Genomic DNA, 27,997 nt, shown 5'->3' on the forward strand with positions numbered 1-27,997 from the left:
CAATATATGACTATATGCATTTTTAGGCCGAAGCGTCTTCAGCCAGTAAAACATATTCTCGAGAACTGGTTCCGAACTTGATTACTGAATCATACAAATATCAGTGTGATGTCCGTGTTATTAATGAGTAAGTAAGGCTTACCATCACTCCCACGTAGCTCATAATACCTTTACAGATTCGGACAGCGTCATTAGCGAAATCCAACAAAGCGTGAATTCCAATAAAGACAATCAAAGTAATGCTTCATTATTATGTACTCACCTCGACTTCGGTATTTCCACATCATTCACATATGTACCATTCGTAGACTCCAAATCAATGATGAATGGTCTGTATAGTAGTGGTCAGCCCAGCACCATCAAGCAAGACAAAAGTACAGTCTACTGAAAACAGCGGATGATGTGAGGAGTACGTAGGTCATTCGTGTCGTAGGAGTTCAGGCAGAGGAGAGGAGGGGACGGGTGTGTGCAAGATACCGTTACGCTGACAGAGAAAAAGGGAAAGGAATAATTATATAACAACCTACTTGACTGCCGTCGATACATCACCATATTCATTCTTCTCCGATATTTGACGATACTGTATAGCGGAATGTTGTTTGGAACAGGAAGGATGAGCGATGGGAATGTCGGTAACCTATGAAATGAGCATCCAAGAAATGTCCGTTAATTACATGAGACGTTCTTCTGTTGGCATGCCATACAGGCTAGACTGTATATTCACTTACTATCTCGTCTCTTCCTATCAAGTAGCAAGATTGTCGATATATATGTATAAGATCTTTGTACATTTTCATGTCAGTGACCGCCAAAGATAGCATATTAGCAATGAAATAGATATTTACCAACTTGTTCTGAACCTTTGAACACGTATAACCTCCAATTTTTAGTCGGTTTTCTAGCTTCAGAAGGTTCATTGTATTTCACTTCAACACCTTTAATTGTATTTGTTTCTTTTGCTAATAATCCAGAATTACCAAAATTTGGTTTTTCAGGTTCTACTTTCGCTACTTCCATGCCCTATAAATTCAAGATGAGAAACGTTAAAATCGCATGTATATTTTACCTGACATGATTTTTTAAAATTTCACTTACTTCTCCTTTATCATCTCCATCATATCTTTTCCTATCTACTGCACGTTCCTTTTCTCTATCTTTTTCACTATAACCTTTAACATCACTACGACGATTACTACCTCTTACTCGCTCGTTATCTCTCACACGATCTCTATCACCATAACCATTATCTCTAGGTCTACTATCTCTATCCCTATTTCTATCTGTGTCCGGATACCTGTCCCTTTCTTGTGGTCTTGATGGTCCAGGTGACCTTTGTCTAGATGATGGTCTTCCTGCTCCTTTCGATGTATATTCTCGTCGACGAGGTGAACGAGATTCTCTTCGATAATTACGTCTGTCCGGTGATTCTGGCATTGCGGGGTATTAGGTTTTTGGGCTTGTCAGAATCGTGAATATGTTTTATAGTAGTGTTTCTCCAGGATGTGGACTGTCTATATAATTAAGCAACAAAGATAGCTGCAATAGATGGATGGAAGATCAAGTTGGAAAGCTTTCAACCTGACTTATGTACAACTTTTACTTTGCCGTGCCTGAATAGTTCGCGTCTCTGGTTATTGGGATTTAACCTAGATTGTTTATCTAATGTTCATCTTTTATCTCTTTCTGACCTGTGTTGAAACCACATCTTTGGAATCTTGCCTTCACATAACTATTCACACCTATCAGAGAAGGTCTAACTATCACCAGAGAAATTCGTATACCCTGTACTGGCGGATTGATATTTTCTGGTCACTCATTCAAAAAGTCCTGGTGGGACAATAAAATTATCCCTTAATCCTCGAGAACCAGTGTTCATTATCATTATTTCTGATGATTGAGATCCAGTGATTCCATCAACTTCACTTTCGGTCTCAGCAAATCAAACAATCAAGATTCATCAAAGTAGTAGTGATAGTCTTTCCTTTGATTCCGATTTCAGATAGATAGATAGATTTTAAATATACAATCAAAATGTCCAATAATAATAAACAATCAATAGCTATATTAGAACAACAATTATCAACAACTAAACATGAATTAGAATTAGCAACATTTTTAAATAAAGGTATATTACAAACTAATACAGAATATAAATTAAAAATTGGTGAATTAAAAAATGAAAATTTAATTTTATCAAAAGCTGAATCAAAATTATCAAAAATTGAAGATAATTTAGAAGAATCATTAAAAAAATTAAAAAAATTAAATTTTGAAAAAGATTTTTTAATAAAAGAAAAAAATGATTTATTAAATTTAAATCAATCATTAAAAAATCAAAATGATTATTGGAAAAAAAAATATTTAAGATTAAAAGGGAAATTACAAGGTATATTACAAAGTGAAAATGAAACTCAAACTTATTATCAAGACCAAAACTCACCATACAAGAATTTAACTTCGAATCTTAATCATGAACATATACCGAATATTAATATCAAAGAGAAAAGTCAAACACCTGTAAGTACAAGTACAAATTGCATCTTATATTTTACGCAGTCTAAATCGATACTAAGCTAATATAGCATGATTATGTAGTCAACGAGATCTCGTCCAACATCAGTTACCACATCATCCAAAAGACGATCTGTGCAGGAGCAGCAGCAGCAGTATCAATATACAAACATGGCTGATCAACCTCAACCAATAGCATCAACATCCAAAATATCACTATCCCCTGTCAGACAACCCACAAGAGCTCAATCAAAGAAGAGGAGAAGAGTCGAGGATTCTACATCCACTTCTGATGATTCCGATAACGATCTGGAAAATCAATATTCGGAAGATAACGATAGAGGAATGATTCTGAGGGAACGTAATCAAGGTAATGGATTTTATGATGAGAGTATACACAATCATGATATACAGTATGATGAAGACGAAGATGAGGATGATATTGGTAATAACAATAACAACAATAATCACGATAATGCTAGAAATCAGAATCATCAATTAAGTGGGAATCATCTACAGTCCTACAGCACTCATGTAAGCTGAATATGCATATACCTTCACTCAAAGATGAGATAATAACTAACTTAAACTCATGTCAAAGACACCGCCGCCTAGAAACTCGCATACACCTCGATCTAAACATAACCCTAATCCACCAACTGGAAACCCTTCATCCTCTGTCACCACGTCAAACAAGAAACGTTCTGCAACCAAAAAAAGAGATTCGAATGGTGGTGGTGGTGGTGGTAGCAATCACAATAACAAACAGTCCAAATTGGATTTCAAAGTGAAAGATGAACCTATAAGTCCTAGTACAGGAAGAAAAGATAGAGTGGCTGTAAGTGATAGTGACGATGGTAAGTCTCATATCGCTATTAATTCAAATGAATTAGCATAATAAGCTGATATCCAAGGTTTTATATCAGATCCGCTAGCTATGACGTAAAGTAAATGTCACTTGAGGTTCTGAATCATGTCTTGTTAATTTTTATGATAACTCAAATCGTTATCTGTATTTCGCAAAGCAGATATCATGTTGTTGTACATTCTAATTACATTCGGTATAGCTATAGTAGCATGCAAGATATGTATATATAGTATTAGAAGATGTTTTACAATTATGAATACGTCTCATTCGCACTTCCTTATGATTTTTCAACTTTAACATCAGTCTCGACTCCTTCTTAAATCTCTTCTTGAGGATTAATTTCCCACCAATCTTTTGTTGGATAAGAATAATCACCTTTTTCAAATCTAACTCTTTTACCTTCACCGAAAACTCTATATGGAAAAATAATAACTGATGTATATCCTCTTTCTCTTTGACTATTTTCTCTTCCTTGCCAATTATACCAACCTCTTTCCCAACCTCTAATTCTCCATAAATTCTGTGACCAAACTTCTTTCAAAGTTGCTGTACCCATCATTATAGTTGTCATTCCATTTAATGAACCTTTATTTAATGAATGTAATGATACGACTGGAAAAGGTAATGATATTTTTGCTATAGGTGGTGTAGGTAATTTTCTAGGTTGTAAGAAATTCGGTAATCCAGATGTAGAAATACTAGTTTGTTTGGATAATATGAATTTATTTTGATGTTTGATTCTTGGATTCAAGCTCAGATCTACATCATCATCTTCATCTTTTGAAATATTATCTTGTTTATCTGTAGAAGGGTTGACTAAAGAGTTATAATATTGATTTAAGAATAATTCCGTTATGGTAGCTAAAGTATGATGAAATCCTGTTTTCTCTTCTTCTTTCAAACTATCTCCTGTTAAACCATTATCATTACTAGTGGCATTTGCTTTACTGCTAGTCTGAAAAGAATCAATATAATTCTTTCCACGTTTTTGAGCATCTTCTAAAACTTGTTCAACAGATTGCGGTTTGAATTCCTTATCATCATCTAAATCAAATATATTTATTTTGATATCTTTCAAATATCCTTCTTTACCTTTGTATCTTGATTCTTCGAAGAAATCACCTTTTTCTAACCCTAATAATCTACGCATACGTCTTTGTTCTAAACCATGTCCGTGTGCAGGTCCAGAAGATAATGCTTCGTATGTATATTGTGCTGCTTCTTTCGTTGTCCAAAATTCAACCTTGAGTGGTGAATTACTTTTGACACGCAAGTTCTTTTCTATGTTTTCTGATAAACTATTTATATCTGGAACTCTTTCAGTTTCTCGACGTTTTAATTCATCTTTCCAAGCGTCTTCGATAACCTGATTAAATTCTTCAATAAAAGGTCTTTCCATTTCTTCCAAGATGCATCGATATAATTCAATCGAATTTTGACTTTGGCCTTTGAATAACTCATAATCAGATGAAAATTCGTCCTTTGAATCTTCCGCTTCTAACTCTTCTTGTTCTTGTTTACCTTTATTTCTACCTTTACCTGTACCATCCCTACCTCTTGGTAATACTTTACTTGAATCTCCGATTAGATGATTGGTAGGTCTTAAAGATCTTTTTGCAGCTTCTTCTTTTGTTAAAGGTAATGGATAATGTAAAACATCAGAACATAATCCCATTAAAGTTGTTATATCTAAATTTAATTTTAATGATGGTATTGAATCTAATGGTATTTCTGGTCCTTTAACTTTAGATAATGGAATTTCAGATAAATCACCAAATTTCAATTCGACTCCCATTTCACGTATTTTTTCAAACGTCAATGGTATTCTATCATCTGGCCAATCTGGCCCACTATCATCCTCATTCTCATCCTCGTTTTCCTGATTAAGGTTAAATCCCGAAGGTGATGAAGGTATTCTAGTAAGATAAATCGTTACTTTAGGTATAGGTCCACCAGGTATACGATCGACTAAGGATGCTGCACGTAATAAATCCTTAGCAGTTTGTATTAACGTATTATCAAGTTCTATAGGTGATTTCGTTTTCGGTTGCCTTGAAGTCGATGAAGATGCTGTTGAATCAGAATCATAATCACTATTTATATATGAATCTGCTTCTCTAAATTCAGCTAATAGATGTGAGATCTTTTTACTATGTTACGCACTTTTGGTTCAGTATTATTATATTACCCAGATGAACAAGCTTTGACTAACCTATAAATCCGTATCCATTCTCTACCACCATTAGAAATAACATCAACCCAAACTTCTTTTTCTTTTTGTTTTTCTTTGGAAATAGCTTTTTTACTTTTATCTTTTTTAATGAAAGATTTATTGTTACTTGATTTGTTTTTAAGATCACCATTACCAAAACCATTAATTAATCGTTTATCACCACCCATACTCATTTTTATACCTACTATAGGTGAAGTTGAAGTTAAAATGATTTTCCAAAATGTTATTAGGTTGTTTACTGTAGGTAACGGATCATCTTTAGGCGGTATACCTGATGCTATCATCTGAAAAAAGGATGTTTCGAAGTAAATAACTACTGGTAAAAGGTACAGCAGCGGTGGGAGAAGAGCTGAGAGCTAGGCAAGGAGGTAAGGAGCGGAGGAGAAGGGGGGAGGGGGGAGGAAGCGCTTGCGTTGAGAGATCTCGTACTAAATGAGTGAAATTGCTGTACTTACAGCTTCAAGCAATTTAGCATGATTGTATATCCCATCTAGCCATTTTTTGAATCCCATCATATCTTCTTGACCCCATGGTTCAAATTTGATCCTATCTGAAATAGGCGATCTATACATCAGCTTCTTCAAGTCGAATTGTTCTATATGATTTAATAGCTCATTCGTTAATGATAAAGCTTGATGAACATTTGCTGTAAAGTCCTGTGAATGAGACATTTTGATCTGTCTCCATATGTGTGCCTTGCTGTGTATGTATGCAGTCTTCGAAAATACAATATGCTTTAGATCGACAAAGTTGGAATTAATATTATCAGATGGAATGCTCGAATCCTCAGGTTGGAACAAAGTGGTGAACCTCCACTTGACGTTACTTGACGTTACTCGATAAAATTCCATCGATAATCCGCAGCAAATCACTTCCATTGTCTGGAGGATATAACAAAAGAGCATATTCTCGACAAACATGTGCAATGTGCAATACATTTGTCAAAAGAGTGCTCAATAGTAGGATATAATACACAATTTCATATACTATGCTCAACATGTAAAATTTCACTATAAAAACTATCGAGAGTGGAGAAAACAAGCTGACCAATAACGTCTATATGTTGGGTACCGAAATGCCTGGATAGAGATATCGTCATTCCCGCAAGAATTGAATCCTAGATTTCTCAAGAGAATGGTTGCTATCCCTTCGCAGTTAGGAGAACCGCTTCGTGATAGCCAAGAAATAGGGCAACCTTTATATCTCGACGCTGAACTCCCATCGACGCTGTTATTAGTCATATCCGTCAGCCAGTAACTCATCAATGATGAGAAAAACCCAGCTCACCTCAAGATAGCCTCTCAAAGTATCGTCCATCAAGATGTCGTGTCGCTTTTGGACGTAGGCCTTTATGATAGTAAATCTGAATAAGTATTCGTCCAGGAACAGAAAATCAAGTTTGTGCTTACAGCTTGATTGGTAATATCCTGACGCAATTTGGATATACTTTCAGTATCACTGATGTTCTGCTCTAACAAGTATCCCAGATTCTCAACAGCTCGTTCCAGGTCACGTTGATTGTCTTCAAACAATTCAGTCATATTGTTACGTTTCAAACTGTACGTGATCGCACAAGGTTAACACAGGGAAGCAGTGTAGTGGTTGAAAATGGCTCCAATACTCACTAGAAAGCCATACAATAAGACCATTTTAACGTTATTCTAGCTCTAATGACAGCATCTACAGCTTGTTTAGCGAATTGGACTTCAATCCAAGATAAATTTCCGCTATTTTGCATCTGCTCCATCTTCTTTTCTGTCTTTTGATAGAATTCTGCATCGAGTTTGGCTGAATGCTCGTGATTTGCCCATCGATTAAAGTACTATATCGGAAACGGGAATCAACATGACTCAAAAAAATATGGCAGAATGCAAAGACTACTCACATGTAAATATCTTTCTAAACTAGCTCTGGATTTCGCTTGAGTATCCCTCGCGTCGATGCCTGATTTCTCGTCAAATCTGTTACACTGATACCAGGAAGTACCATGTTCGGACCAAGGACCCATGCACACCCAACAGAACTCCCATTTACATTTTTTACATGTCATATGGCTGCAATAACGTCAGCTGTTCTTCAGGGCATTACGTATTCCCTAGCTGACTCACTTGCATCCTCCATTTTTCTCTATTGTCGATTGACATTTAGTGCATTCTTTCGTATTTGCTTGAAGCCAATTAGCAGTTTCTGAATCATCCGCACACTTCTTTTCCCACATTCTGACAATCTTGCATAATACAGGACGATGACTTGCTGCGTAACCGCAACTGTCCGGTGAACGTGAGCTGGTGACCTGACGAAACAAAAGCACGAGCAGCTTACCCGAAACACAAATCATTACCACATTTACACTCTACAGTAGGAACTAGCTGATTAAGCATTCTTGTAGGCGCCTGATTGCATTGTATAATATATTCGCAATTTGGATGTGGACACCAACGTAAAGTAGGTGAATCAGCTACAAATGCTGCATTGAGTAAATTATGATACCTAAGAAGAAGAGTTAGTTGTCGATCGTAGACGATCTACTCCACCAGCTTACCGTTTCGATATATCCTGTGTTACCATTTCATCTATAACTTCTTCTCTTACTATTCGACCACAGCCACTTTCCATACATTGTATTTTTGCACTTTCACCTTCGCCTTTTACTTTACCAGCTAAATATTCAGTCCAACAATCTTTACAAAATCTATGTCCACATCCCATTGAATACGTATTTCTCTCCACTGCCTGTTGATCAAATTCCATACAGCAAATAGGACATTCAAATGGACCAGATGTGGGAGGTTGGGATTTTGTACGTTTCAGGAAAGATGATGGACCTGCTTTACTCGATCGAGTGGAACGTTTGGTAGGTGATGGAGGTAATGGAGCAGTACGTGTTGTAGGCGATGAAGGAGGCGATAATCCAGCTTCCCCTAATGCAGTTGCAGGATCATTCCAAAATTGCTCTTGTAATTTCTCTGAGTTCCATACGTAATGTCGTAGCAATATTGCAGCACTTGAAGCCTAGAATGACAGTCAGCTCTCAGCTTGATCATCAGAGTAAATGTCCTCATCCGGGAAAAGTAGGGTCAGACTTACTGGAACTTCCAATACAGACTGTATTTTGGTAATTTCCTTATTCTGCATGTCGATAATTTCCTGCAAAGTCTTCACTTTCCACGACACATCGTAAGGCTTCTTCTGTGGAGCTTCTACAGTTACCAAGAGGGTTAGTCAGCGAATTTGTCGTTGACAGCAAAAAAAGATGGTCGACTAGCTAACCTTCTATAGCAGGAGACAAAGCATCATATACATCCGGTTCTGAGGTAGAATCTATGTCTAAACCAATCGCTCGTCAGCTTATATATGAGCACCCAAAGCTACTCATGGGAAAGCTCACCAATCTCATCATCTTGATCAAAAGCATCATCGTAATCATCCTCATACAAGAAATCATCATTTTCACCATCTGACGACATCCCGTCTAACTTCGACTCCTCCTGTTCAGGTGGTGTAGGTGGCGAGAAAGGTACCGGTTCTTCTTCTTTGTTAGTGGTCTTTCTGATTTTTTCAATTGGATTTGATATAGGTGAAAGGGATCTTTGTCTTTTACTATTTGGTTGGAAAACTAAGTGGTCAAGTGAATGAGACTTCAGGGTGGTGGTTTATTCTGTTGTGGAGTGATCAACGAAAGTTGAGATATATTAGTCTGTAGTGAATATTCATATATATATCCTCGGTCGGGGATAGAATGAAAAGCTATCACCTAACAAGACAATTGGTGTATTTGAGTGTTAAGTTCAGGTAATGGTGAGAGAATGATGATAAGAGGTAAAGGAAAAGGAAGGAAAAGGAAGGATAGAGGTCTATGAATAACGTCAAATTAAGTAATCTTGACATCTTTGACCTGTTCGAAGCTTAATTAAGAAGAAGGTAAGGAACGTAAACGCACGACCCGCCTGTTACCACGTGCGGTACACATGGCTACCCTCGTTTGATAGATTTGATACCGTCAACTACGCGGTTGAGCATTAATATTATGGGATATGGGATATAACAGTGATTTTACGAGTTTTGAACATTGTTTCAACGTTATTATATAGCCTCTATTGTCAAGACAATTCAGCATCAAGTTCCACTGCCATCACTGAGACGGATCAACTGGAAGGAAGGCTGTAGAATGGTATCTACAACAACTCCGTATCAGAATTTTGCCAAGGTTCTTTCATCATATCATGATCAATATGCCGAAGCTGGACCATCAAATTCATCTTCCTTGGATTCACCTATACGATATGATGCGGTATTAGATGAAGAAGGAGGTCTGATCAGAGCTTTGATGGGTTCTTTGGAAGAAGCGTAAGTTATATTTTGACTGTCTGATGTTGGCTCAGACACTGAGTGACTGGTCCTTATAGTATTAAAGCTAAAACACCGACGAACAATTCACTTGATATTGATGGAGAAGAACAAATAACGGCAGAGGAACATCAAGCTTTGTTAAGTGAACATAGAACATGGCAATTGTTGAGAGCGGTATATGAGTGAGCTATCTTCTTGTTTTTTTACATGAATAATATAGCTTATATCCGCTGTATCGCAGAAATCAATTACATCGTGCAGCTCCCAATTTTGAAGCAGGTTCATCGAAACAGCAAATATTGGAAAATCCTTACGCTAGTCCTGAAGAAGTAATGCAAACTATGGTCAATGAGGATTCAGAATTATCTTTGTGGGCGGTAAGTACATGTTATCACCAGTAGCTTCTCGATGTTGCACGAATCATGCGCTTATCAAACGGATATATTCAGACACTAGTTGATCATTTACAAACCAGACCATTCTTATCTTCCGCACCACCATTAGAAGCAAGACATGGATATTTACCATCAACATTGAGAAGAGCAAAAACAAATAGACCTATTCCTTCTGTTGGTGCAGCACCTTTAACACCACCGCAGTCTTTAGATCCAGATTTTACGCTAAGAGATCCTCATGGTCAAGGTTTAGCAGGTGAAGATCAAACTTATCAAACACCTTTATTGGAAACTTTATGGGATCTAGTTAGACATGGTGAATTAGATCAAGCTATAAAAGTTTGTGAACAAGGTGGTGAACCTTGGAGAGGTGCTTCTTTGATGGGTGGTAGAAGATGGACGATGGGTGGACTGAGTAAGTTTTACTAAATCATTCAATACCAAGTACGAAATATTGATTGTTGCGCTCTATCTTGTAGCAAAAGACAGTATAGGTATGAGTCCTTTAGAGGGTAATAGACGTAGAGCATTATGGAAAAAATCCTGTAGAGCTATTGCTAAGAACGTAAGTGTGATTTGCATTGTTCCTTCACCTATTTTACCCAAATCAGCCTACATGCTATACAAAGAGTTTAGCTCACTTTGTAAATTACTATTTAGCCTACCCTTTCACCTGCTGAAAGACAACTATATGCAGCTTTGATATCGGATTTACCTACTCTTTTACCCTCGTGTGAAGATTGGGAAGATCACCTTTGGGCACATGTTCAACATCGCATAGAAAATAGATTAGAACAACGCTGGCATGAATTAGGGGGATACTGGGAAGAAGAAAGCGGATTGTTAGGAGGCGATGACGATGACGTTGAAATTGCACAAGGAGGGTTGGAAGAGGTGTTCAAGAGTATGCAAGCAGTGCAGAAAGGTGGTGTAGCGTGAGTTCAACTTCGTATCGTCAAACATATTAGATATATGTCGCTAATAGCAGCTACTAAAGAAACGCGATGTCAGATCCATATCATGTCGCACAGCGGATGATAATCTTAGGTCGTACAGATGCTCTATTCAATCAATTCGCAGATCAGCTATTGAAATTGGAAGCCAGTGTTTCACCAGAGTGAGCTGATTGCCAATAATATTAGCATTTGACAACTCGTTAATCAATACTGACTATTTGCATACTAGGCTTATTGGTCCTTTGATACGATTCTTCGCCCATTTAGTTCTGACGCTTCGAACACTGGGTCAATCTGTCCCTGATTCAGCAGCAAATGCGATTATTCAGGCGTATTTGACTATTTTAGAAAGAGAAGGGAATGATCAATTGGTAGCTATGTATGCAGCTTGTCTCAGAGAAGGAAGCGGTGAAGAAAGTTATGCTAGGTTCCTGAGAGGTAAGTTACTTGCGTTGCTTTCGAGTGATCCGATTGAGCTGATTCAATTCTGTCATGCATAGCTATGGACCCAAATACAACCAGAGAACAAAGGTTAGAAGCGTTGACGCGAGCAAAGCAACATAATCTGGATATAGCCATTATTGCAAGAGAAACAGTAAAGATGATCTTATCGGAAGCATTTGAGGTGAGTATTCGAAACGAGTTTGTCATCCTTATGTTGGCTTTGCGGGCGCATTGAACAGCATAGAGAGAATGACACAAGGGGGACATACTTAAAACTATGGTGTTCACACCAATCTGCCACTCTCGCTTATTCATTCCGCAATCATGTCTCTGATTTTCAAACAAGTATTATTGCTGATACGATATCCTACTATAGGATATACCATCACTATCATCTGGCCCACCAGATATAACGTCGATATCTGTTGGCTTATCAGAACGTGATGTTCAGTTGATCAGATCAATAGAATGGCTTACCATGATTCCTGAAACGCTTGGTGACGCTTTAGTGAAAGCTAATGACGTAGCGAGGTATTTCTTGGGTAAGTTTGTCAAGGATTATAATAAATCCAATGATCATCGCTGACATTCGTTAAATGCATGTATCCACAGCATTGGGTAAAGCAAATGCAGCACAATCATTATTACGTACATTACCTTCTTCATTATTAGATTTATTAAGTGAAACTCCAAATTTAGAAGATGATGAACATCAATTATTAGAATATCAATCATATATTAAATTATTCCAAATATTTCAATCTTATGAATTATTAGTAGATTATGAATTAAGTAAAAAACCAAAAGAAACTTCAACAAAATTAGAAAAATATAATTATAATAAAAATTTGTTAAATCATATAGAAAAAATTTGGGAAAAAACTTTAGATTTAATTCAACCTTCTTCAAGTGGTATTGATGCATTCCAAGAAGAAGAAGAAAATGATGGTTGGTTACGATTTAGAGTTAGTAGGAAATTCGATAATGGTGAGAGTCTTTATTCTTTGCGACCCGACCCATATTATGTCGTTCCATCTAGTGAAGTGATAATGTCGAACTAATTGTGTTATTTACATATATACATATTATAGGATCAAAACGTAAATTAGAATTATCAATTATAAGAAAAATCTTTATTCCAGATTTAATTTTACAATTACATGAATTATTAATCTCAAAAGTGGAAAGTTTACCAGAAAATGATATTTTAATTGAGAAATTATTAGAATTAATCAAAATTGTAGCTAAAGAACAAAATCATTTATATGAAGAATTCTTATCTACTAATAGTGAACAAAGTAATAATAATATTAAATTAGAAACATACTTGGAAAAGATAAGACAAGTTGGTTTAATCTGTTTGAAAAATGGTAAAGGTGATTTATTTGGTGTAAAATCATAAAAATCTGTTTAATTTGGTTAACCAAGTAAACAATAGATATATATATATATATATATATATATATGCATATTATAAAATAACATTCAATCAATTTAGTACAAAATATCAATTACTGCGACAATCTCCTCATCTTCTGCCCTTTTTATTACCGCCTCCACTAAATTTATTTGGTTTACCATTCTGACCATTCTTCTTTCTTGGTATACCAGCTTGAACTTGATCATCATCTCTATCTCTATCATCACCATAATCTGCGAATTTTCTTTTGTTTCCTTGCATTCTACCTCTTTTACCACCTTGACCACCATTACCTTGTTCTCTAATTTCTAAAGCAGCTTCACGATTAGCTTTTGATACTGTATCATTTAATAATGCAACAGAATCTTTATCAACATCAAATGAAATCATTTTTTTACCAATATGACTTTCAATTCTTTGTAATATTTCAACATCATATTGTGTAACTAAAGTTATTGATTTACCTGATCTACCTGCTCTAGCTGTACGTCCTACTCTATGTACGTAATCTTTTGAATTTGTTGGCATATCGTAGTTCTAAAAGACAACAAAAAAAAATTAATAGTCAGCGCCGTAGATTCTCGACATCTATTGCAGAGTATAAAAGAGTGCTTAGGATTGAATGAGATCCCTTGAAAGGTGGTAATATAGATATCACGTAAAAATGTTTACTCACTATAACTAAATCAACTAAAGGAATATCTAAACCTCTACTTGCAACATCAGTAGCGACTAAAATTGATCTACCACCAGATTTGAATTTATTTAAACTTGCTAATCTTAGAGATTGTGACATTTGACCATGTAAAGGTATAGCAGGAAAACCTAATCTTCTTAAAATTATTGATAATCTTTGTGAATCATTCACAGTTCTTGTGAATATTATCATTGAAGATGAAGATAATTCGTTCGTCAGATAAATCAAATGTGAATCTTTTGATTTTAATGGTAATAACAAATAATGTTGTAACAACGTTGATACGGTTGAATATCTAGAATGAATGATAATCACAAGGTGATTATAATTAGCTTTCTGAAATCTGAATGAGTCCGATCGCGAAACATGGATACTTGTTTACTATCGCTTCAAGCCGCCCAACTCACTTTGAAGAAACTTCAACTCTAACAGGTTTATTCAAACTCGCTCTTTGTAATTTAGCTACTTTTGTTGTCATTGTTGCGGAAAATAAATACGTATTACGTTCTTTAGGTATGACTTTTAATATTTTGTCTATAATTGGCCCGAAATCCATATCCAGTAATCTATCTGCTTCGTCCATGACCTGACATGATTATTATCATAATTAGTCAGTAACCTTGAGTCTTTCTAACTAGAATACACCGTGTTCTAGGCGAGCGAGCCTTACGCTAATACTTACAAGGTATTTCAATGCTTTTAATGAAAAACCTTTCGTGTTCTCCAAATGATCCATCAATCTACCTGGTGTAGCCACTATAACATGTGGTCTTTTCGATAATGCAATGGATTGCGACATCATATCCATTCCTCCTACTATCGTAGCTGTTCTTACACCTATTCCTGAACCTAACGATGTGACTTGTTGCGCTATCTGATATGCCAATTCACTGTGAATCAGGATTAAGCTTGATCAGTATATACTTCTTTGTTGTGTATAAGTGCTCAATCCAATCAAGGGGATATAGTCAAAGAGGGTATGACTGATCATGTGGCCGAAGAGAGGGAAGAGCGTTGGAAAGGTAAAGTGTAATCTTAATAAAGTCTCAAGATGTTCGGGAATATCCTTAGACTCACCGAGTAGGCGCTAATACAAGTGCGAAAAAAGGTTGAGGATTTTCCCATAAACTCTGTAATATTGGTAAACTGAACGCCGCAGTTTTACCTGAACCAGTTTGAGCTAAACCTATAATATCTTTACCTTGTAATGCAGGTGGTATAGATTCAATTTGAATATCAGTCGGTTTTTTAAAACCTAATGATTTACATGCTTCACATAATTCTTTCGATATACCTAATTCTGAGAATGTCTTGTTCAATTCTGAAGGTATTGGTGCAGATGGATCGAATTCTTCTTCATCTTCTTCTTCTGCAGAAGAGGGTCCTGGTGAAGGTGATTTAGATGATCTTGATGAACCTGCCTCCGAGCCTGAAGCTGAACCTGAACCAGAAGGTGATTTCGATCGAGATAATGATGCTACTGAAGAACCTGAAGCTGACATCTTGTTCTATATACTGCTGATGTTGATTATTAACCCTTGATGACTTATGATCGAGGTTACTATTTGATATGCAAGATAGATAAACGAATAATTTACGGTGGCCATAACCATAAAAAGTTGAAAACAAAAAAACGTTATACAGGTCTTCCTCCACTTTTGAGCTAAGAATATTATTGATATTTGTTATTTTTACGAGCGAAGTGGGCTCCACGTGGTAAATACGGGTCAGTTGAATTTCTCTTAATGTGTTTTTATTTCAATTTATCCCATTCACTACTTATGACCCGCGCCTGCTTTTCTCATGTTGTTAACTGTATGTTATTATGTTATTTATCATGTTGAGTGAACATAGTGAACATTACCGAGGAGGGCTGGATCATGACAACATATATTTCATCCTTACTTTCAATTTGTAAATTTACTATACCTTTTCACAACTCATACATAGATTTATACTAACATCGTTCACAGCAGATAACCCTTACTTCCACGTCTAGAAAAGGTCTTACCGATATATATAGTCCATACAAGCATACATGCAACAGTAACAGCAAATCACCCAAATAGGTAAACAAACTAAAATCACCAAACCTCTTCTAAATCAACAATCGTCATCCTTCACCATCATCTAGAATGGCTGTCCCGCGACGACCGAATACTTCTGGTCAAGGATCAAGTTATGCAGATGTTTCGGAAATGGATAAGTATAAATTGATATCTAATATAGGTAAAGGTAGTTTTGGTGTTATAAGTAAGGTGCAAAGGGTAACGGATGGGAAGGTAAGTTACAGTCTCATAGGCATTGCTTGTAATATAAGATGATCGCATGAGTTATTCCTCCCAAGAGCAAGATCTATCTTGTCAATGGGGAAGGTCATCGTAGTCTGTCTCTGCGAATAACGCTAATACTCATTCTTTGTTCAGGAATTTGCCCTTAAACAGCTGGATTACTCGAAAATGACAGAAAAAGACCGTAAGCAAATTTTAGCAGAAGTGTGAGTCAGCTTTCTCTGTGTCGTGAAGTTGGCCATATGCTGACGTCTCACTGTTATATATTTGTATTGGTATCTGATATAGAGCAATTCTTGATTCGCTGAAACATCGTAATATCGTTCAACTGATACAGAAAATCAAAGATCCTAAGAACGAAAGGATATATATCGTTATGGAGGTGAGCTACATCACCCTCTGGAAACATATCAGGCAGGTTTAGCTGACTATTTAATATGATTCGTTAGTATTGCACATCAGGTGATTTAGGTACATTGATTAGAAAAGCACAAAGATCAAATCAACCAATACATGAAGACAAAATTTGGAATATATTTTTACAAATTACTTTAGCATTACACCATTGTCATTGGCCAGCTGAAAGACCATCAAAATTAGGTTTAGCTAGATTAAGTCAAGGTAATCAACAGCAACAAACTGCTGACGGTGGTATAGCGAGGTATCAAGTTTTACACAGAGATTTGAAGCCTGAAAATGGTATGTTCAACTTAGCTCATCGATTCTTTGTTGTATTCGACGAAACGTGAGAGCTGAGATTGGCGTTAATAGTGTTTCTTTCGGATGACTTTGTGAAACTTGGAGATTTTGGTCTGAGTAAAGATATGGGTACTGCTTCTTTTACTTCAACATATGTAGGAGTAAGTTGGTTCCTAGACAATGCGATACGATAAACATCAACTGATAGAGAAATAGACGCCCTTATATATGCCACCAGAGATCCTCGCCGAAAATAGATATGACACCAAATCAGATATATGGAGTTTAGGTTGCTTGGTCTACGAAATGTGTGCTTTACAGTGAGTTGTGTATAGCGCGAGAGCAAATATCTAGGAGTGCTCAGCTGATTGTCGACCGATATATTCAGCTCCCCATTTTCACAAGCTCAGACGCAAGCGGAGTTGATATCGCTAGTAAAATCAGGAAAACTTCCTGCACTTCCAGCTCAATACTCTCCAGCATTGAAAAGTGTGATAAAAGCGATGTTGACATTGAATGTAAGCTGCGTTCGAGGTTACCGTGAATGACAGGCTGAATTTTGAGAACACCTACTAGCCCGTGAAACGACCTTCAACGAAAGACTTGCTAGAGATGGATGAGATGAAATTACATAGGAAATTATTCACTGTTCAGAATCAGTGAGTTGCTAGTTTTCCGGGCTTGGTAAATCTTCATGATAGAGTGGCTAGACTGACTCAATGTACAGAACATCGCTTCTTTTGTCGAAGCGGGATGAACTCAAATCGTATGAAGAACAACTTCGAGCGAAATCGACATCACTAGAAACTCGGTCAGCGGCGTTAGATGAAAGAGAAAAAGTATTGTTAGCTAGAGAAGCAGGTATCGAAACCAGAGAAGCTATATGCGAAACTAAAGATGAGGAAGTCAAAGAGACTCAACGGAGATTGAACTTAGCTGCTGAGAGCTTGAGAGGACAATGGGAAAGACTACGTGAGGAGAAGGAGAAGCTGAGTTTGATGGGAGGTGGTCAGGAGATACTGGCAGAAGAGAGTCGTGAGCTTTCTTCTATTTCTCTCCATAGGCTTAAGCTAATATCCAGACTCAGGTCCTGCCAAGTCTTCTGCTCCACCTTTATCTCGACCTGGATTGGAGGAGCGAAGGTAAGCTCTTGTAACGAATTGCAGGTGGATTTTTGCGCTTACTTAACGGCCATCTAGTAACACGTTACCCCTTCCAGCTATATCTCGGTTCTCCCGAATAGCTCATCCTGCATACGGCGATACACCTTCCAAAATACCTTTAGCAGCTATATCTTCACCCACACCTCTAGATCGATTTGCACATTTAGGTATACAGCCTAAAGCAGCTACACCGCTTCGACGAAATGCTACTAAATCATTGGGTAACATAGCGGCAGAAGCTAAACAACAAGCTGAAAGAGACGCAGCAAATTCAAATGCAGTTGTTAATGGTGGTCTGACCTCTGGAGTAACCTTAGGAGAAGCCACACCAGCTAAACAAATTTATAGAGGTATTGGTGGTATACATTCAAGACAAAGAAGTAGTATTGGTTCACCTGATGATTTGAAGAATTACGGCGAAGATATTAGTATGGCTATAGCAACTCCGATATCAACCGCTGCTAGCCCATGGTTGAGACCTAGAAGAAGTTCAATCGTACCTTCTACCCTAAATAACAACAATAACCAAGGGTCAACATCTTCTGGTACCGCAGTCAGCTCCGGATCCGGTTCAGGCTCATCATCATCATCCTCTTCCTCTGAAAACAACGAAACTAACTTACCTCCAACAATGATACCTGCACCTATACCTATACATTTAGCACCATCAACACAATCGACTTATATTTACAAAGAAGCTGCAACACCTGCCAAATGGAATATTGAAGATCCTGATTTACCTTCACCATTTTTAAGAAGAGCTAACACTGCGCCAATCTCAAATCAGATTGGTGAAAGACAAGTATTAGGTTCAATTAATCCTCAACCTACATCATATTCCGCTTTAGGTAGACAACAGACGACAACAACTTCAAGTGAATTACCATTACTACTGAAGAAAATACCATCATCCTCAACTTCATCAACAGGGAGTGGAGGAGGGGGAATGCCAAGAAGTAAAAGTGGTGGAGGATTGAGTTTACATCAACATGTTTTAAGGAATAATGCTATTGTCGCTGGTAGAACAAGTGGTGATGGATTACCTAATAATAATAATAATAATCATAATGGTACTTCATCAGCAGGAAATGTAATAAGGAGAATCGGTAGTGGTAGATAATCTATCAAGATTCCCTTAACTTAGCGATATCGAGGCATTTCTGTATTATCAGAGAGCGATAGTACCTATTCACGTTCAGACATTATAGACCAATTCCATTCATTGTGTGTTGATACAATTATTTATCTTTTAACCTTTCATTCTTTGTTGATGTATACATAATAGATATAGTTTGAAGGAATCGTAACATTCATTTATGACAGTCAGGCATATATATGTCTATGTACAGGTGTTACATATACTCAAATTTGAAAAACTCAAAAATGAAAAACATCCTCATTGATAATGGAATTCACTGTTTCAATAGTCACTTGTCATTATCTTGTTCATAATTTCATTCATGCATTTATTATCAATCATATATATTGAGTATCAAAAACGGCGTACCAGAAAGAATATTAATTAAGAATATTGGAAAATTGATTTAAATTGATTGAAATTAGGTTAGGAGTATGGAAATAACAAAAGAAGAAATTTATGTACAAAAACCGAAAGGAATTTTATTATTATTTGATGAAAACTGCCCAAAGAAACGAACAAAACAAAATGGGGCATTAATTGAATCATCTTGGGAAAAAAAGCCAAAACAACTGGACTAAACTTAATTAGACCAGAATAAACTACACTAAACCTCTAAATCTCTATTCTTTCTTCCTAAACAAAACAAATCTTTAAAACCCGAACTTAGTCAAGCAGTAGATTTCTTCTCTTCATCATGTGCAAAACCATCTTTACCACCATGAATTTTATGTTTTAAAGTAATATCAAAAGCATTCACATCTGTTGTAGCGAATTTTCTTGCTGATATTTTACGTTCAAATAAGATATCAAGCTAATTTGGTGAGGAGAAAACAGGAAAAACGAGAAATGTTATTAGTAATCTGGATACACATGATGCTATAACTGTTTATATACATGAAAAATCCACCTACCTCGGCAAATGTTCTACCTGCAGGTTCAGGAACTCTGAAATAAGCGTAGACTAAACAAAGTAAACATGAAGTACCCCAGAAGAAACCGGCGTAATTCTTAATGTGGGCAAGACGAAAGTTAGCATATCTTTTCGGTATTATATGTAGTGTGATTGAGGACTATCACTCACTCCCCAATTCCATGCAGTTGGATTAATCATGTAAGGTGTTAAAACGTTATTGATAATAGCAACGACGTTGTAAGCTGCTCTACCTAAGGCGACAGTCTTGATTGCTAATCTTCTTGAAGAGATCTCTCCTACCAAGGAATATGCTATCGTACTATAAATTTGGGAATCGATATTAGCAACTTTTCTACATATTGTCTCGCATAAAATCAAAAGACTTACCCAACTGATAATTGATAATTTACAGCCCATACCAACATCATTGTACCTGTAGCTAAACTTGCAGCATGTTTATGAGAATCAGGAACTAAACCTATGAAGCCCATTACGAATAAAGAAATTGATAAACCGACTAAACCAGATAATAATAATTTTCTTCTACCTAAACCTAAAGACATTAAAAACCATGCACCAAAAGTACCTGCCATATTTATACCATATTGACCCATTGCAAAATCATATGCGATTGTACCATCTAAACCAGCTTGTTTAAAGAAATAAGTTGAATAATTACTAAATGTATTTCCAGATAAATTTTGAATTGCCCATATTGCACAAACAATTTCGGTTCTTCTTAAATCAATACCTTTGAAACAATCTAAATATGATGATCCACTCGTCATATCTTTTTCTAATTCTGTTGTATGTCTAATCATATCTATTGTTTCATCTAAATCAAATTCTGGATTTCTCTTTGATGAAGTTAATCTCTTCAAAGAATGTTTAGCATCTTCAATTCTATTTTGTCGTACTAACCACCAAGGTGATTCAGGTGCAAATATAACTCCAATCAAAATTAAAGGTGGCCATACCCACTAAGTCAAATTGATTGGTCAGTCAATCCACCTTGCGATGAAAGAACAGCTAACTTACCTGAACGCCATAAGGTATTCTATAAGCCCACTGATCAGTTCTATCAAACATTGATCTGATAACACCGATACCAATCAATTGACCCCAGCCCCAACAGAAGTTGGCATAACATGTCAAATAACCTCTTAATGGGATTGGACAAACTTCTGAAGCGTAGTTGATAGCGACTACACAGCATGATTAGTATATATATGTTGTTTGACGATAAAGAGGATTTCAGATGCTCACTAGATTGAAACACACCCCAAGGTATACCAGCAAGAATTTCAGCAGCAAGTAAAGTTTGAATATTTGGTGCACAGAAGAAAATTGTTATTACACCCATTAACCAAACTAAACAAACCATAAGAACAGGTCTGTAACCATATCGTTCAGTACATAGACCGTTTACTTATCCACATACACAATGAGCAAGATCAGCATGGTGCGTTAACTGTATATTTATGAAGTGGAAGGTTTGGGGTATAACTCACGTATCAAACCTAGGATTTGACCACATTGAGCACCATTTGATAAACCAGATTGCCATCTAGCTGGAACCTGATATGTACCATCTGAACCTAAAACACCGTATTTTCTGTTGAATGGTTCGAAAGCGTCTAGATGGATTAGAAAGAAGAATATGATATATCAGTCGCCTGCGAAAAAGAAATACGAAGGAGGACCAAATGAGTGGTAGAAAATATTGTACTAAAACTTACAGAAATTACCAACTAAAGAAACATCATAACCTTCCATAGCACAACAAGAAGAAATCAAAATTGACCATCCTATGGCTTTTGGATATAATCTAATGCCTTCTAATAAAGTCATTTTATGTTCTTTTGCTGTTTATCAAAGATCAAGTTTTAGATACATTAGCATACTAGTTTACTTTACCTGGGAAAAAACGCGTCTCATTGTCACACGAATTCACTTACCTGTAGCAGAAGCTGCATTAGCGAACATATTATTTATATGTTTCTCTTCTATTGAAGGAACTTTAACATTATCATTATCACCTGTTACTCCTGTGTTTGGTACATAATCTAATGAAGCTCGTTGAGATAGTTCATTTACCATTTTGAAAAGGTATCACCTAGCTAGGTTGACGCGTTGTGGAGTGATCACTTGATGAATTTCAGCAGTAATAAACTATACAAGTGGGTTGTAAGTGATTCAGGCTATGTGAAGACGATGCTATATAGTCTTTGTTGGGATCAGATAAATAAGAGGACAAAGTTATTTAAATGATAAGAGGAAGAAGAATAAAAGTATGAAACCTTTCTTTCTTTCGTTCGATGTGCACGTATTCATCTTTTTTTTTTTCCTTTTGGGGATTTACCCTGAATTGGGAATCAATATGAGTTTTGATTGGTTCTACATCGTTTTAACTCGTTCTCACTATACAAGTATATCTGTATATCATCAAATTGATCGTTTTCATCATCAAAAATCAATGTTCATGGCATTACTTTGATTTATTTGGTTCCAAAGGATGTTTCTCGATAGATTAGATAAAAAGATTATATTCTTCCAAGAGAAAAAATCATGATTTTAGGGCAATTAAGAGGACATACCGATCCGCTCAAGTATCGGATATCCGATCGGACCTTACCAGTTTCGTTTCTCTGGAAGTTGCGCCTGAATGTGGCGGTTTAATCTTTCTTGTTCTTCAGGGTAAAAGTGTCCGATATCGGACTCGCTTGCAAGAAAAACTGCATAAAATCGGAAGATGCTATGATAGTGGAAGCAACTCGGAACTGTAATGATGTTCTTCATGCTATCTCCCTTTATTACCTGATTATCTTATCTCCCACTTTACTCGACAGGAACGTAAACAAACTGATTTTTGCAAATACTTTTGTTACTTTGAGCTTTAAGCAACATAGAAGTGGTTGTATTTTCATGGTAAAGTCATCTGAGACTGCTTTGTACCAACAAGGTCATCTCTATTTGGATGAGGATGAATGCAGAACAATAATAAATGCGCAGTTTTGTAATGGATAAACTCAAGTAAACCGCTTAGCAATATTCATCTTATTTCTGCTTTAGCTTATACTATCTACTAACCAGATCCACAGGTTGTTTCCTTTGACTTCATTCATCCATCCTTTCGACTGACAGTTAATTAACCTTAAGCAAATTCACCATCTTCAGTTCTTCTTCCGTAAGAGTTTGGTAAAGCAGGTTTGTTATCGAGAATCTTTTCGATTTCTTCCAAAACCTCTGGAGTGAGTTTAGGGTAAATATCAAGAGCTTTGACGTTTTCTTTGATTTGTTCAGGTTTAGTGGCACCAAGCTGATACGCAAACATCCCACAGTCAGCTTGGCCATTCTAGCAGCCGAGATTCACTAAGTTAGGTATCACTTACAATACATGTAGAAACACCTTTATGTTTCAAAGTCCATGCTAAAGCTAAACTTGTCATACTTCCACCTAATCTCTCTGCAACAGCAGTCAATTTCTTAACTTTTTCAATCTTGGCTTTACCTTCAGGTGAAGTAAGATGTTTAACGTTATCATCCATAGCACCGTTCAAGTTACTGTGGTATCTTGAACCTTCGGGAATACCATCATTGTATTTTCCGGTTAAAAGACCTGAATCAAGTGGTGACCAAATGGTACTAGAAGATGCAGAGAATTAGCCAACATCCTAGTTGATGATATCCACAAGAGTAAAGGGCATGGATGCAGTATATGCGACACTCACCTTCCATAGTTCTCATATCTCCACAATGGTTCATATTCTTGTTCGAATCTTTCTCTGGTGAACATGGAGTAATGAGGTTGTTCAGCAGCAGGACCGACCATGTTGAGTCGTCGAGCGATTTCATGAGCTTGTTGAATTTGCACTGTTTAATGCAAGATGTGAGCAATACATTCAGCTAGTATAGTCAGCATCTCAACTCACTGGCTGACCACTCTGATGTACCCCAGTAGAAAGTTTTTCCGGCTGTGGAGGTTTATCAGCATCTGAGTCTGGACAGGTTTGAGGTAGCTTAAGGTGGACTCACTATCGATAAGGTAGTTGAAGGCTCTTACAGTCTACAGCGAAAAATGTAAGCCATGCGAGCAAATTACGATGAGGGTCGTTGCAGACTTACCTCTTCCATAGGTGTGGTAACATCAGGTCTGTGGGCAAAGACAATGTCGACTGAGTTATGCATGTCATATCAGTAACTTGTTTACGACTATCACTCGGCGGGAACACTTACCGTAATCGAGTTGTAATCTCTTTAAAGAGTCATTGAGACCTTCAATAATGTGTTTTCTGGTGGACGCGGACCAAATTAAGCTGATTAAACAAGAAAGGATCAATCGTAGGTCACTTACCTACTTAAACCACGAGTATTGTGTCTCTCTTTTCTGCCCTGTTAACAACGAAATCTATTTAGCTTAAACTCGAGTGATTAAGCAATACGATGAACAGCTACTTACAACACCAAAGAAGATCTTGGTAGTAACGATAATATCACTCCTATTCCAATTAAGTTCTTTGATAACTCTTCCCATTTGAAGTTCGGATTCACCACCAGCATAGGCTTCGGCGTTCTACCCGATCCAGGAGATCAATGTGGTCAGTAAATATTCATTTACACCCCCCCAAACACTCCAGGACAAAGCTTAAATGATGATATCGAAGACTTACATCGAACATGTTGATACCAGCATCGAAAGCAGTTTGCATCAATTCTTTGACAATATCACCTTTTTGATTATAACCGACACTATGGACAGAGCAATCGTCAGTCACATTCCACCACAAGGTGACGTGTTGGTATATGTTATCATAGACTCACGTTAACCATCCACCGTACGAGAATACTGGTACTCGCTACAAATTGAATATATCATTACATGAGCTTCTTCTCATTTGGATTGTCCGAAGCAAGAGTAAAACCTACGAGACCAGTATTACCGAGGTTTCGATACTATCAACAATCAAGTAATCAAATATTAGCTATCAGATCTTAATATACGATCTACTCAGAAAAGGTGAACTCACAAGCATGTTTTTAGGTTCGAAAGCTTGTCCGGACATTGTATTTGAATATCTGATTTGTTGAGGAAGTTTAGGTACTGATTTCAAAGTAAGGTTCTTGGCTATTGATATACCTTTTAATAACATATAACTATTTGATGAATTTGCGAAAAGCGAGGGGGGAATCGAAAGGATCAATTAAATGATGAATGACCAGTCTATATATAAATCCTCAATTTCTAGAACGTTTTTCCAGATTTCGAGATTTCGAGCTATAGAGCATGTGATCACTCCTCCTTTTGAGATTACCTTATCGCTCACACTACTACTCTGCCGACGTTTAGATACTGATTTGCTAGAGCTATTCCAGGGAAATCGTGCTTGCATCTTAACATCACGTCACGACACTTTGTCATTGCTCAAAGTGAAGTGGAGGTGGAGGCAGATATACCCACTGTACGTGATACGGTCATCTCCGGGCCGACAAATTCGGGACTTTACTCTCTCCGTGATAAACACCGAAATTACAGCGTTTAGTTAGTTAGTGCTGTCGTTTTGTGAGGGATCTACAAGTAGAGGTAATGAAAGTTGCATCATTTGTTGTTAAATATTTAGAGTTCTATCACCGAAAGATACCACGATCCAATGTAGCATCTCTATTTCTGACACATATTCGCCTATTAACCGTGTTCGCTACCATTTTCAAGCTGATTTGATGGCCAAATTTCCTATTTATCTATTTTTTGGGTTACTTTTTGATAGATGGTAAGAAAGAATCATCAGTCAAACCAGTTCTTGAAGAATTATCAATATAATCTAATTTATGTAATGAATCTGAATCTTCTTCTTTATCTGTTAAATCATTTTGATTATTATTACCATTGATTGAATTGGTTAATGTAGGAGTTTCATCGTAGTCTGTTGACTCTTCTTCAAATTCTATTTGTAAATTACCTTTTTTAGTACTTTGAGTTTTTCTTCTAGGTGAAAATGAAGCACTGTTATGATGGTCAGGATTTGAATATCTCGGTTTAGGTAAATTCGGTGTTGATTGTGTAGGTAAATTAGATCCTTCACTTTGCTATTGACCAGGAAACACTTCACAATTAGCTCGGAAAATTACCAAAATGAATCGTGATTGATCTACAGTAAAACATAGAACGGAACTCACTTGAACATATGTTTCGGTCACAACATGTACGACAGGTGGTTTGGATGGATCCTACAGAACATCGATCATCGTAGTTAGTGCATGTCAGAAGGACGTGGAATGTTGGCATCTCGGGACTCAGACTAACAAGGTAATTGGTCAATCCCTGGTTTCTAGCTCTTCTAAGTGAGTATCGACTATTAAGTGAGGCTAATAAAACACAAGTATAGAATTTGTTTTGAACCCATCTGATTGTTCGTATGAAAAGACAATCACTTATTAGCTATATATCGCTATTATATATGAAACACATAAGAAGCATTCGGCTTACAATGGATAAATAGCAATATAAAGATCGGTATACCCAAAGAAGGTAACGAACCAACAGATCGTTCTAATCATACCAAACGTTAGCTACTCGTAATCAGGCTCATTTCCGAGGCGTGGTTGTGTAAAAAATTAAGAGAGATAAAACCATGAAAAGCCAAAAATGAACTACTTACATCATAGTTTGTGGATATCCAGCTTCAATAACGATTCTGGGAAAATGTAAATCAAAGTCATTCAAAGAGTCTTTCCTTACCCAAACTGGTATAACAGACACTTACCTGCCAAATCTAACTAAAGCACCATCGACACCTTTCCAACCTGATTCCGCTTTAGATTTTAACATACTCCAAGTGACTATAACATTGACCATGAAATCTAATCCTAATGCCCCAGAAACATACATCGTTGTCATCCAAACTTTATGTTGCAGGTCTGATTCTTTATGTGTTCTTGTTGATATATCTTGAAGAACTGGATATCCAATACCACCGGTAATATTAACGAGACTATGTCATTAAAGTAGAATACGAAAAGTCAGGTCAGGTAAAGACACCGGGACTTGCAAATATCAGAAGTCAAATATAGATGAATTCAAAGGGAAGTAACCTACAAGCATATAATCGCGTATATAGCAAAAATCTTCGATCTACCCAGAATGAGAAATGCCCTTTCTGCAAAGAAAAGCTATAAGTTACGATGCAGTCAGGGGTTTATCAGCATATTGTATCATTGTGAGGAATACATATATACCACGAATCGTGTTATCATCTTCTCTACCACAAAAAGGATCGTGGTGTTAAGGGGAAAGAAAGGTTAAAGTGACTCACTGAAGTGGCGAAAGACGAAATAACGTCAAAAATAGCCAAATAACCCAAATCTGTTGTGTTTTCAGGTAAGTCAATACAATATAGTGTTGGCTTTGTGCGTTGCATGGACTTCAAAAGCTTACCTCGAGTAGTGGCAAAAGGTGAATATTCTCCAAATTGATACACAAATAGCTTAAACATCATATTCAGTACGAAGAACGTCCCTCCCATACTCGTCAGTGAGGACACTATCTATGAACGGTAAGGTAAAACAGTTACGAAACGTTAATGACATCAGAACCATTAAGAGAATATCAAGAAAACTCACAACCACCGCTTTATTAAATTTTCTATCTGTTCTTGAATAAGTCCAATACTCAACAAACTGTACAATCATTACACCACATAATAGTAGATCGGTGGTCGTACTACCAAGTCAAGTCAAGAAAGTTAATAATGGTCCATTTGAGAAGCAACGAAACAGTAGCCATAGAAGAGAAACGATTTAAAATAGAAAACTTACGCGATGAAATATGTACCTAAGTTAACATTTCGGTTCATATTGATTGAAAGTTTAGCAAAATCCTCAACGGATAAACCACCTGTAGATATAACGGAAGCCATCTT

The 27,997-nt window shown here is 36.7% G+C and overlaps 10 protein-coding genes across 10 annotated transcripts; 3 read left to right on the forward strand and 7 right to left on the reverse strand.

Annotated features, from left to right (window-relative positions):
* Nucleotides 1–22: 22 nt before the first annotated feature.
* L201_006603 (uncharacterized protein) lies at nucleotides 23–1,434 on the reverse strand (the record flags this gene model as incomplete). The annotated part of the gene is made up of 7 exons (XM_066222322.1): nucleotides 23–84; nucleotides 143–168; nucleotides 263–331; nucleotides 528–637; nucleotides 729–781; nucleotides 846–1,020; nucleotides 1,096–1,434. The coding sequence occupies 7 exons, from the start codon at nucleotides 1,432–1,434 to the stop codon at nucleotides 23–25; spliced, it is 834 nt and encodes a 277-aa protein (XP_066078419.1).
* Nucleotides 1,435–2,031: 597 nt separating this feature from the next.
* On the forward strand, nucleotides 2,032–3,457 carry L201_006604 (uncharacterized protein; the record flags this gene model as incomplete). The annotated part of the gene is made up of 4 exons (XM_066222323.1): nucleotides 2,032–2,517; nucleotides 2,596–3,045; nucleotides 3,113–3,368; nucleotides 3,438–3,457. 4 exons carry the CDS (start codon nucleotides 2,032–2,034, stop codon nucleotides 3,455–3,457), a joined length of 1,212 nt encoding a protein of 403 aa, XP_066078420.1.
* A 238-nt stretch (nucleotides 3,458–3,695) lies between these two features.
* L201_006605 (uncharacterized protein) lies at nucleotides 3,696–6,283 on the reverse strand (the record flags this gene model as incomplete). Its single annotated transcript, XM_066222324.1, has 3 exons — nucleotides 3,696–5,529; nucleotides 5,592–5,896; nucleotides 6,068–6,283. The coding sequence occupies 3 exons, from the start codon at nucleotides 6,281–6,283 to the stop codon at nucleotides 3,696–3,698; spliced, it is 2,355 nt and encodes a 784-aa protein (XP_066078421.1).
* A 526-nt stretch (nucleotides 6,284–6,809) lies between these two features.
* L201_006606 (uncharacterized protein) lies at nucleotides 6,810–9,079 on the reverse strand (the record flags this gene model as incomplete). The annotated part of the gene is made up of 11 exons (XM_066222325.1): nucleotides 6,810–6,839; nucleotides 6,900–6,959; nucleotides 7,022–7,169; nucleotides 7,238–7,434; nucleotides 7,498–7,666; nucleotides 7,721–7,879; nucleotides 7,935–8,102; nucleotides 8,155–8,624; nucleotides 8,700–8,812; nucleotides 8,883–8,933; nucleotides 9,001–9,079. The coding sequence occupies 11 exons, from the start codon at nucleotides 9,077–9,079 to the stop codon at nucleotides 6,810–6,812; spliced, it is 1,644 nt and encodes a 547-aa protein (XP_066078422.1).
* Nucleotides 9,080–9,780: 701 nt separating this feature from the next.
* L201_006607 (uncharacterized protein) lies at nucleotides 9,781–13,159 on the forward strand (the record flags this gene model as incomplete). Its single annotated transcript, XM_066222326.1, has 12 exons — nucleotides 9,781–9,959; nucleotides 10,019–10,144; nucleotides 10,204–10,339; nucleotides 10,412–10,772; nucleotides 10,837–10,922; nucleotides 11,018–11,292; nucleotides 11,355–11,474; nucleotides 11,543–11,751; nucleotides 11,814–11,938; nucleotides 12,134–12,299; nucleotides 12,370–12,744; nucleotides 12,849–13,159. 12 exons carry the CDS (start codon nucleotides 9,781–9,783, stop codon nucleotides 13,157–13,159), a joined length of 2,469 nt encoding a protein of 822 aa, XP_066078423.1.
* A 126-nt stretch (nucleotides 13,160–13,285) lies between these two features.
* Nucleotides 13,286–15,376, reverse strand: L201_006608 (ATP-dependent rRNA helicase RRP3; the record flags this gene model as incomplete). The annotated part of the gene is made up of 5 exons (XM_066222327.1): nucleotides 13,286–13,714; nucleotides 13,854–14,169; nucleotides 14,282–14,460; nucleotides 14,557–14,764; nucleotides 14,952–15,376. The coding sequence occupies 5 exons, from the start codon at nucleotides 15,374–15,376 to the stop codon at nucleotides 13,286–13,288; spliced, it is 1,557 nt and encodes a 518-aa protein (XP_066078424.1).
* A 633-nt stretch (nucleotides 15,377–16,009) lies between these two features.
* L201_006609 (uncharacterized protein) lies at nucleotides 16,010–19,147 on the forward strand (the record flags this gene model as incomplete). The annotated part of the gene is made up of 11 exons (XM_066222328.1): nucleotides 16,010–16,156; nucleotides 16,301–16,371; nucleotides 16,454–16,547; nucleotides 16,615–16,864; nucleotides 16,937–17,025; nucleotides 17,081–17,184; nucleotides 17,253–17,382; nucleotides 17,441–17,523; nucleotides 17,592–17,899; nucleotides 17,952–18,006; nucleotides 18,064–19,147. 11 exons carry the CDS (start codon nucleotides 16,010–16,012, stop codon nucleotides 19,145–19,147), a joined length of 2,415 nt encoding a protein of 804 aa, XP_066078425.1.
* A 688-nt stretch (nucleotides 19,148–19,835) lies between these two features.
* On the reverse strand, nucleotides 19,836–22,181 carry L201_006610 (uncharacterized protein; the record flags this gene model as incomplete). The annotated part of the gene is made up of 9 exons (XM_066222329.1): nucleotides 19,836–19,979; nucleotides 20,080–20,175; nucleotides 20,250–20,400; nucleotides 20,469–21,061; nucleotides 21,120–21,286; nucleotides 21,348–21,509; nucleotides 21,593–21,718; nucleotides 21,821–21,946; nucleotides 22,040–22,181. 9 exons carry the CDS (start codon nucleotides 22,179–22,181, stop codon nucleotides 19,836–19,838), a joined length of 1,707 nt encoding a protein of 568 aa, XP_066078426.1.
* A 1,054-nt stretch (nucleotides 22,182–23,235) lies between these two features.
* L201_006611 (uncharacterized protein) lies at nucleotides 23,236–25,144 on the reverse strand (the record flags this gene model as incomplete). The annotated part of the gene is made up of 13 exons (XM_066222330.1): nucleotides 23,236–23,400; nucleotides 23,474–23,726; nucleotides 23,813–23,954; nucleotides 24,014–24,055; nucleotides 24,117–24,147; nucleotides 24,207–24,256; nucleotides 24,318–24,373; nucleotides 24,436–24,473; nucleotides 24,541–24,654; nucleotides 24,752–24,830; nucleotides 24,903–24,937; nucleotides 25,008–25,034; nucleotides 25,109–25,144. The coding sequence occupies 13 exons, from the start codon at nucleotides 25,142–25,144 to the stop codon at nucleotides 23,236–23,238; spliced, it is 1,068 nt and encodes a 355-aa protein (XP_066078427.1).
* Nucleotides 25,145–25,832: 688 nt separating this feature from the next.
* On the reverse strand, nucleotides 25,833–27,994 carry L201_006612 (uncharacterized protein; the record flags this gene model as incomplete). Its single annotated transcript, XM_066222331.1, has 11 exons — nucleotides 25,833–26,165; nucleotides 26,256–26,306; nucleotides 26,383–26,482; nucleotides 26,566–26,628; nucleotides 26,738–26,773; nucleotides 26,843–27,070; nucleotides 27,175–27,248; nucleotides 27,392–27,441; nucleotides 27,514–27,622; nucleotides 27,699–27,798; nucleotides 27,894–27,994. 11 exons carry the CDS (start codon nucleotides 27,992–27,994, stop codon nucleotides 25,833–25,835), a joined length of 1,245 nt encoding a protein of 414 aa, XP_066078428.1.
* Nucleotides 27,995–27,997: the final 3 nt, after the last annotated feature.

This window comes from Kwoniella dendrophila, chromosome 9, assembly GCF_036810415.1.
Source record: "Kwoniella dendrophila CBS 6074 chromosome 9, complete sequence".
In the NCBI taxonomy this organism is placed as follows: Eukaryota; Fungi; Basidiomycota; class Tremellomycetes; order Tremellales; family Cryptococcaceae; genus Kwoniella; species Kwoniella dendrophila.